Genomic DNA, 9,842 nt, shown 5'->3' with positions numbered 1-9,842 from the left:
GGAAACGGTTTATGACATACTTAAACTTATTGTTATACCCTTTCAAACGGTATTTTAATTTTTTAAATTAAGTGAAATCAAAGTTATAGTTTCGATAGTTTCTTTGAGATGATGGTTTTAGGTAACGGTTTAATGTTTCGGAATTACAATTTTTGTTTTAATTTAAATCGGATGACTATAATGTGTATAATAATAATTTTTTATTTTAGATTTACGATTTTCATTTTATTTAAATTAAGGCATATAAATCTTAATATAGTTTTTGTAAGGACAATTTAATTTTTGCAAAAGCTGCCATGGTATTTAAACTTCGGCTTCCAAAGTTTGTTTCTCTTCTTGATGATTAATAAATTCCGCCTTGGGATATAAAATTAAATTAAATATCACTTAAGTTGTTTTTAGAAGTTGTTAATAAATTCCCTTGAAATATCAAATTATTTTTAAGTTGTTGCAGAATGAGTCCATATCGCTGTTCTTGGGTTGGACTTTCAAGTTGGGGTTCCAGAACTCCTGCAGAAACTTGCTGCCGATAACTGCGTCGATTTTTTCGAGTAGCTGGATCCTCCTCCTCTTGCCTGGAAATAACACTCTCCTTCTCCGACTTTAGTTTTATTAACTCTTCGTGTAGCCATTGATTTTGGAGAGCCAGTAAGTCTACCTATACACAAATAATAGTTGATATATGATTTTTAAAATGTGTGCATTTATTTCCACTCTTACACTATCCAATTCGAATTCCATTTCAGCAATTGTGTCATAGGCTTCATCCAACTTTTTTTTAACCAGGGCCATCTCCTTTTTTAGTTTCTCGGTTTCACTGTGTTCACAAGAGCATTTAAATGACCCGTTTGTATTTTTTAGGAATGGAGAAAATTTCATTTTCAGGGGATTCACATTTCTGTGTTTGCAGTAACAAGTTGTCGGATTCATTTGAAAAAATACCCGCAGTTAACCACTCTTAAAACGCAACTGATTTGAGCAAAATGCTTACTTTCCATTTTGGCTTTGAAGATATATGTATAAAGATTGGGGTAGTCACCCTAAATAAAGATAAAGCCGAAAGATACGTTATCACTCATTATTTTTTCTTGTAAAAGCTTAGCAGCCATAATTCGATGAAGTGTATAAATTTCATATTGCAGCTGAAAGGCTGCTGCAGAATTTTATACATTATAGGACAAACAATTTTAATAGTTTTCTTTTTCAGAAGAATTAAACTTATGAATTCGACAGTGTAAATTAATGTATTTTTTTCAGATAAAAATTGTAATGCCAATTCGGACAATAACTCGATTTCCACAAATTCTAAAAATCGAATTTCAAGATCTATAGCCGGTAAACCCTAAGATGCTAATTAAAGTTAGGTGAAATATTAGTATTAATTCTTTTTATGTACCTACCTTTTTAGGAGAAAAGTCAGTTTTGTTCGGTCAATGAAAAATTGCGATGGAGCAGAAAATTCTTGAGTAGCGACAAGTTACTGGTTGTCCTACTTGTTAAACGAAAGATTGAGATTGGGCCTGTAACAGTGAGCTATAAAATGCCACAATCCGGTGGAAACTGGCAGCTCCTGTATCAACAGCAGATGCAGCTCCTCCAAATGTAGCTGATTTTGGCAGGTGGAGCGATGTCTTCTTAACTCAGCCGCCGAAGGTTGGCCCGGAATATCCCCCATCATCCAGCATTGAAAAGCAGAGATCCACCAAGCCCAGAAAATGCTTTTTGGAGTGGCATGTATGTATAAAAGAACGGGCTTCGGAATTGCGGCGTACCAATACAATGGGACAGAAATGAGTACAGCATGTTGTAATTGTCGGTGATCAGCTCCTCCAAAGTGGCGTACAGGTTTAGACAGTCATGAATGCCCCAAATCGGAATTTAACAGAATCCAGTTCAGTTTGGGCAGAGACACCGTCTTTAAATGAACATAATAACTTCATACTTCAAAAGCAATAGAGCTGATATTATCGAATATATGGGTTTGCAAAACAGTATTGAGGTTCATTTTTGATACATATGCGTTTCAGTTGCAGTTCTGCAACTTGGCTCAATCGTAATCTTTTTACGAGTTAATCATTTTGTCTATTACCTAATAAAACTATAGCTTTAAATAATTCAATGCATGCTTCGTTTATTTGAATGACGGAATGAATCTTAGTCAATGAAAATACGAAATTCTTAAACTAATGCAAATATAAGTTTGAATGGTAATGTTGAATCTTAATTAATTACTCAGAGTGTTGACCTTTAACGGCGAATAAAGTAATCTCAGTAACATGTAAAATACTTATGAAATAGATGGAAGAACTTATTCGATTGGCACTTGTGGGTATGGATGCGAAACTACAACCTGTTGATTGGCGTTTATACATATAAACACGACAATAATAATACTACGTAAATCCAGGGCCAATTATAGCACCTCAGTTTGCATGCGCTTGCTTAAAAAAGTAATTGGTGGTTTCTTAGTCTACCAAGCTAAATATGTACAGTCTTGGAGCAGTGGGGATATAATGGGGATATTATTATAATCTGATATTCCGTCGATTTCGTCAAATTTTTACACCATTGGCCTGGCCAGTCGGAATCGGAATCGAAGGAGCCAGGTTGGTTCCGCCAGCCGCTGCCTCCGAAGTCATCAGCTCCATGTACTGGAACGGCACGTGGAAGCTCTGGCCCTTGTGCTCCACCAGCAGGTGGCCACGCCCGGTGGACGCACTCACCACGGTCACCGCCTCGCCCTTCTTCAACTGCAGCGCCTCCGACTGGCCCTCCTCCGGGAAGTTCGTCTTCATGACCCGACTCTGCGGATAGCCCAGCTTCGAGTTGCCGCTGATCGTGTAGCAGCGGGACGGCGGCACCGGCGGCGGACGTTCCTGTTCAATATAGAAATGTTGGGCATTTAAATATAATTAAGTAAACTGTAGTTTATTAAAAGATCTCTCTCTGTTGCATAGTTAAAAGACTGGTGGCTTATAACATCAATGAAAAGTATTCTTAAGTATCCAATTGGAATCTAAGAGTTTCTTATTGTTAATTGATATTGACAAAATTGGCTTTATCATATATCAAATACCATGTTAAAGTCAAAAAGAGACAACAAAAAAAAAATTACAAAGACAAAAAATAGTTAAATTAGGAAAGCAAAATTCTGTTGCCCAAAAATTAGACTTTATGTTATGTTATGACTGATTACAAACTAAAACCTAAACATGACATTGAGAAATAGATCTTCTTATAGAGTGTGCTTGAACTTGAGTTATTGATATTTAGAATTTACAATGTATTATAAATTCTTATTAATTTTGGGTAAACTTGTTAACAATTGTATAATGTTCTCAGCTTGGCTTTTAAGTTTTTTAAAATATAAATTTCTAATATACTTGAATTTCCTTAAAGCTTCAAGCATATTTTAAGAAGGGAGTAAAAAACATTTTGAGTATACCAAAAATGAAGGCATCGGTTATTGACTTTTAGATGGGTGTAAGAGCTAAAAAGGACCGACAACCATTATCCATTTAAACCATTTAATTTAATTTAAAGCATTTTTATGAGCTTTGCCCCTAAAATCAAGTTGTCCTGTATGTTTAGGATTTCCTTTCTATATTCAAATACACCTACCAAATCCAGTCCAAAGAGGTTACAGGTTTGCTGTATGATCTTTTGGTCGCACTTCTCATGCGGATCCGGCGGAGGAGTCCCGGCGATGGGTTGTGGTCGGGGTCTGGTCGTTGTGCCGCCAATTCCCAGTCCCGTTGTCTTGGCCGAAAGACGTGGCACTTGGAAAACACAGTACTCGGTTAGTTTGGGAATGGGATTCATGCCATTAGGATCCTCACCTGAACTGGGGGCAGCAGCTGCCACCGCTGCCAAGGCGGCCATTGTGGATGATGCGGCCTTGCTCTGCGCACTGGCATTGTGGGCTGTGTTCGTCTTGGCAGCCGGGAGCGGAGCACCTGCAGCCGGTCCTGGGTGGTGGCCGGCGGTTGCTCTGGAGCGTTTGACGCCGCCACTGCCCACCTTCTTGCGCCACCACCAACCGCGCCAGGTGGCCTGCATTAGGGTGGCACTCTTGTGCCGGATCTCCGTTCGCAAGTGCTCCAAGTGCTGGCGAATGCCCTCGCTGAGGAAGACATGCCGCTTGCCGGGCGCCCAGGCCAGGGTCACGGAGCCATCCAGCACCGGTGGCTGTTCCAGGGCATACTGCAGAATCAGCTGGCAGTCCTCCAGAGCCTTGTCCTCGCTGCGTCGCAGCTGGCGGAAGGGGGCCAACATCCGGTAGCGGGCATTGAACTGCTTGAAGCGCATGCGATGCGGAAACCCACTGGCCATCAGGTTGACCGTCTCCAGGACCTGCATCGATCGAATCTGTCGCACCACCGTGGCCCGATCAAAGCTGCCGGCCAACTCGTTGCCATTGCTGCGGATGCAGCGCACAAAGTGCGGCCTAGCATGCACCAAAGTGCGCAGCAGGTTGTCCAGTCTGGTGTGGAAGTCCTGCGTCAAAGTGGACACCGGCTCGTCCCCGTTGAGAAGATCAGAATGCGAGGTGGGCGAGATCCGGAAGCTGAGACCCCGCGGCGCCTGCTGCTGGGCATACAGGGCCTTCAGTTCGGAGCCAAAGAGATGGGTGGCGAAGCCGAAGTTGCAGGAGTGCTTGTAGAACACCGCAACCAGATCGTCCGGAACCACATCGCGATTGGTGTCCAAAAAGTCGGTGGTATCGTACTCCACCCGCCCCGCAAAGTGACGGATGAGAAACATGCGCGGATCGTGCGGCTCGGCGGTGGGTTTCGTCTCCAGGCGTGTGGAGCTGCGGTGCTGCACCTTCAGCTTGGCCACATAGCTCTCCGCCGTGCCCCGCACCGAGCACTCGGCATCCAGCATGCTGAGCAGACCCGTTCGCAGCGAGGATATCAGATCGATGCAGGGCACATTGTCCACGTAGTCCACCTCGGTGTCGCACACGATGCCCTCGTCGCGGCACGACTCCACCGATGATTTGAAGATGTGCGTATTGTAGAAATGCTGCATGGTCTCCGCACACAGGTTGATGCATAGGTGCTCCAGGTGTGCCTGTGGCGAGGGCTCCTCGAACCCGAACATGTCCAGAATCCCAATGAAGCCATCGGTGGCATGGCGGACCGCATTGTTAAGGGCCGCCATTGATTTGGAGCCCGCATTGCCGCCGCCAATTGTGGAGGCGTGCTGCGAGGCGGCATCCGCCTGGTTGTGGACCGATTCGTTCGAGTCCGAGCTGAGCGTGCCCAGCGTGGATCCCAGGCGCTTCAGGCTGTTGGCCCGCCGAACTATGGTGGCCACTGTGCGGCAGTAGAGCGCCTTGGCCAGGCAGTCGCGCGTCATGTTGGCATCGCCATCGCCGCACACGGACTTCACCAGCTGGCCGCGCACGTTGTGGGTGCGGGTGGTCAGTCCGCGGAAGAGGGCTGCCGGCGGAACGCCCAGCAGACTGGCCACCGAGTTTAGCTCCGTCTCCCCCTTCACGTCCACTTCAAGGCCCTGCGAGATAAGAGAATGCCTTATTAGGTAGTGATTATAAAACATTATCTTTAATTCTGGGTACAAAATTATCTAAATAATCTAACCAATCTAAAAAACTCAAAAAACCTTTCCTTTATCGAAAATGTATTAATTCTGCAATCGGCCCAATTTATTTTATAAGTTGATTTAAGCTATAAGTATTGTAAACCAAAGCAAAGCCTTAAAAAATAAACATTATATCTAACGTAGCATGCCTGTGCAGCATACTTCAGAGTGCTTTAATCTTTAAATACAAATTGGCAAAATAAAACCATTCCGAAGGCATTTAAATCATTATGGTAAAGATTTCAAACAAAGAGGATATTCAAAATTACGGAAGCATATTCAAACTTTAAATTTTATATTAAATACAAATTTGTTTCTGTTAAAAAATGAAACTCATTTTTATTTTAATGCGTTCTAATTTCATTACCATGTTTCTTAAAATAATTGAATAAACGAAATCAAAATATTTCTCGCTCAGAAAAACAAGTGTCAAACACGGGGTTTTCAGACGTAAATTACCACTTGTTGTAAATTAATACAAACCATCAGCGCAAGAAATTTTGGAAATGTGGTGAAATGCCCAGAGTGTGATTCGAACTCGCGCAAGCGGATTCGAGAGCGAGCACTCTAACCAAAGCACCAAGTCAGCATCGGCGAAAATGTTGACTAACAACAAACTTATACATAAAGTAAAATCTCCTATAGATGGCGGTACTGCATTAAAATGAACTGTAGATGGCTCTTTTAAAAGAACTAGAGAAGATATTTTTAGAAATATATGTAAAATATGGAACATATTTTATTTTCTTGCTATTTAAATATAAATGTATAATGTATTTTGAAAGATACAGAAGCTATTTTCAGAAATATATGTTAATAATAAATACATATTTAATTTTCTTACTATTTCATTTTCTTGCTGTCTAAATTTAAATGTATAATATATTTTAAAAGATATTGATGCTATTTTAAGAAATATATTATATGCTTTCTCTGCTATTTAATTTCAAGTATATAATACATTTTGAAGGTGTTTAAGCTGCTTTCAAAAACATATTTCAATTATGAAACATATTACATTTTCTTACTATTTAATTTTATTTACTACTACTCACCCCACCATCGATGAACTGGACGTTTCCGAGCAGCAAGACGGCGGCCAGGACTCGGACTACGTCCAGAAATGGAATGCCCAGGATGCCGAGACAGGTCTTCCACGCCTGGAACCTCACCGCATCCTCCTTCTCGTTCTGTCCAGTGTCTCCTCGCAGGTAGCGCAGATTGGCCGGCGAGTAGCCATCCAGATGGAGCTTCTGCCGCTCCTCCCGACTGAGACCGGCCAGCAGTTGGTAGAAAATGTGGTAGTTCTTCTCTTTGGGCAGCGGCCGGATGACGCGCGTCTGGTCCAGGAAGTAGCAGTGGATCTTGGTGCGGTAGAGGGCCCCATCCGTGACCTGCACCTCGATGAACTGTCCAATGCGACTCGACTCCGAGTTGGTGGTGGTCTTAGCCGAACCCAGGGATCTGAGGACCGTGAAGGCAGCGGCCAGGTGCTTGAAGGCATCCGTCTCGGGTCCTCCGCCGGCAATGGCGAATAGCTGGCGCAGCATCAGCATCGCATTGGCCGTCTTGCCCGCTCCCGATGTCCCCGATAGGATAATGGCCTGCGGATAGCCCGTCTCGCTCTGCTGACGCACTGCCTCCTGGACGATCTTCTGCAACTGCGGGGCCAACGGCAGGGCGCGGGTGGAGGTGAGGGTCAGCGGGTTGCCCACATCCAGGTACGGATTGATGGAGAGCAAGATCGGACCCACGTTCGTCTGAAACACCGCGCAAGATAAATGACAGTACATTAATTAGCCGGATGACTCAAAAGTTTTGCGGGTAATTTTCATAATTCCCAGGAATTAAGAAGTGAATTATACTTCAAACAACGAGGTCAGCGAGCAATTTGAAAGGATATCTGATAGTTATTTCTGGAATAAAAATTACATTTCATAGACAAAATCACAAACAACTCATTATTGCATTTGCTTAATTCACTAGTAGATTATTTTAAATTGTTAATATTATAACTCATTTCAATGTTTAACAAAATAACAATGGATTTTAAAAGATTTTGATCTATGTTCAATCGAATTCAAAGTTTAAACTGGCAAATATTTATTTTTAATAACTAAAGCTTAGTATTTTTTAAGTGTTTTATATTATTAATATTATTTTTTTATTGTCTTTAGTAACTGAAATTTGCTCTACAAATTAAGTTAACAACTTTTGAAATCTAATCAAAACGGGTTGAGGGCAACTTCATGATTATAGTTGTTTTAATGAGACTTTAGCAAAGGCACAGCCGACAATGTTTGAGGCTTAAACGCTGCCAACAAAACCCGATTAGATCCAAGTCCCACCGGGTATGTATATGCAATATGCTCGCACCTCATCCGCAACTCCGGTTACAATCTTACCCTCCCCGTGTCGACCAGATCGACTTCCTTTGCCTACCGACGAGTAATTGTCGAAATTAGCAAGTAATCTGGGGCTGAGTGCAAACGGAGTTGGTTTTTAATGGCAAACTATCACAATAATTGCTTAAGACCCGTCTCAGGGACCGGTTACTTTGTGGTGGCTCCCGATCTTCGGTGTCTATGGAAGTGATTTGAAGAGGCGGATCCCGCTAATACTCACAAAGTACCGCTGCTCGTTGAAGCGGGCCTGCAGCGTTCGCATCACGGCGTGCTCGGTGAGCGGTCCGGAGAGGTGGATGAGGTCTTGCATGTCCTTGGGCAGGGGGTTGGTCAGCTGCTGCTGCTGCTGCTGCAGCTTCTGCTGGCCACCGGCAAACCCGAATCCAAAGGGCAGCGTCTTGACACTCTGGCAGGGATTGGCGGGCTTCGGCAGCGGGATGAATGGCAACTGCTGGCTGTGGGCGTGGCTAAGATGGTGACCACCGCCGCCTCCATTTGTGCCCAGGTGTCCCGAGTTGGAGGATCGCAGGGGCAGCGTGTTGGAGTTGCAGTTGGTGGTGTTGACCGGGGCATGCGAAGAGTGGGAACCATGCCCCAGAATGTTTCCCATGCTGCTCAAGTGCGGCAGTGTCCCAGTGGATTGGCCATGTCCGCTGCCACTCTGGTGGTGCGACAGGCCCGGCTTCTCGACCAGCTGGTGCGGAAGTGGGTGTGGAATGGAGGTGTTCCTCGACGACACCACAGCCCCACCTCCTACTCCGCCTACTCCGCCTCCTCCTCCTCCCCCGGAGTTTGATGGCAGTGTTTGGCTGAAGTTGTGATTCTGTTTAACGGGAGAAAAAAATGAAAATATCTTTATAATAGGTATACTTAAAACTTATTACTTTAAAACTATACATTTAAAACCACTTGTATTACTTTTATTTTAAAAGAAATTAATGTTTTAGATCTCTGAAAAAGTTTCTAGGATACTACTAGATTTTAAACAAAGAAATTATTACTAATATATTTATGATTTTGGAAGATGATTGAAATACACTCATTACTGAAGTTTAAGTTCTGTTAGCCGGGTGAAAAATAGTAAATATCTTTATGTACAGAAGAGAAAATATAATAACAAACGTTTTATATTTTTAAGTTATTGTAATTTATAAATTTAAGATACCTTTTTAAGTTTCTTTCAAAGTTTCTAGAAAAATACTAGATTGCTAATAGCTAATTTAAGCTGAATTGGTTTATGGGCTTTAATTTAGCAAAATGGAAAAAGTATAATTTTTAATGAATAATTTCTGCCAGAAGTCCGCCTTTTTTTAAGACGTTAAGCTTAAGTTAGTTAACTTACCTTCGATGCCGTGTGGTGTCCATTGGTGTGCTGTTGCACAGCGCTGGCGGAAAGTCCTCCGCCGCTGGAACTCAGGTTAAGATTCGGACTGGAGGCATTCAGGTCAAAGTTGTTGGCCTTCGGACCCGCATTGGCCCCACCTGGGGAGCTGTGGGATTGAGAGCCATTTCCCTGGTTTGGCGTCTGATTCGGACCCGGTCCTTGGCCCACATGCAGACGATTTCGCAGGGTAACCAGCTCGGTGCTCAAGCTCTTGAGACGCTGCTGCAGATGAACTGCCTCGTTGGATGAAGATGCATCTAAAACAAATAAAATGCATTTTCGAATATTTAATTTTTAGATTATTTGGCAAATTTGGTGCTTGTCGAAGTTGAACTGTTTATTTAATTTAATAAATTTAGTTAGTTTATTACTTTTGTCTTCCCTATGTGAAATCAATTTGTCGAACCACTCCCGCTTCTTTTTTAAAACCATCTGTTTTATTTAAT

The 9,842-nt window shown here is 42.8% G+C and overlaps 2 protein-coding genes across 3 annotated transcripts in view; both read right to left on the bottom strand.

Annotated features, from left to right (window-relative positions):
• Positions 1–255: 255 nt before the first annotated feature.
• Positions 256–985, bottom strand: LOC108141764. Its single transcript, XM_017265263.2, has 2 exons — positions 721–985; positions 256–658 (listed from the first exon to the last, which is right to left on the bottom strand). Exons 1-2 carry the CDS (start codon positions 928–930, stop codon positions 377–379), a joined length of 492 nt encoding a protein of 163 aa, XP_017120752.1. The 5' UTR covers positions 931–985; the 3' UTR covers positions 256–376.
• A 1,120-nt stretch (positions 986–2,105) lies between these two features.
• The window catches only part of LOC108141977 (unconventional myosin-Vb), a 28,828-nt gene continuing 21,091 nt past the window's right edge, over positions 2,106–9,842 (bottom strand). For both annotated transcript variants that reach the window (XM_017265629.2, XM_017265630.2), the window contains 6 exons: positions 9,355–9,653; positions 8,233–8,835; positions 6,663–7,367; positions 3,840–5,520; positions 3,622–3,779; positions 2,106–2,876 (listed from right to left, as the gene is read on the bottom strand). In XM_017265629.2, the coding sequence (XP_017121118.1) occupies positions 2,553–2,876; positions 3,622–3,779; positions 3,840–5,520; positions 6,663–7,367; positions 8,233–8,835; positions 9,355–9,653 (3,770 nt within the window). In that variant the 3' untranslated portion in view covers positions 2,106–2,552. The remainder of the gene's footprint in view (positions 2,877–3,621; positions 3,780–3,839; positions 5,521–6,662; positions 7,368–8,232; positions 8,836–9,354; positions 9,654–9,842) is intronic.

This window comes from Drosophila elegans, unplaced genomic scaffold (assembly GCF_018152505.1).
Source record: "Drosophila elegans isolate 14027-0461.03 unplaced genomic scaffold, ASM1815250v1 contig_814, whole genome shotgun sequence".
NCBI classification, from domain to species: domain Eukaryota; kingdom Metazoa; phylum Arthropoda; class Insecta; order Diptera; family Drosophilidae; genus Drosophila; species Drosophila elegans.
Note: the sequence above shows the minus strand (reverse complement) of the source record. Positions and strands in the feature narration are given on the sequence as shown.

What these genes read in the sequence shown, in the direction of transcription:
- LOC108141764 (XM_017265263.2), bottom strand. Translation starts at nt 930, where the DNA reads ATGAATCCGACAACTTGTTACTGCAAACACAGAAATGTGAATCCCCTG. An exon ending in TGGAATTCGAATTGGATAGT is followed by an intron (nt 659 to 720) that starts GTAAGAGTGGAA and finishes ATTTGTGTATAG; the next exon opens with GTAGACTTACTGGCTCTCCA.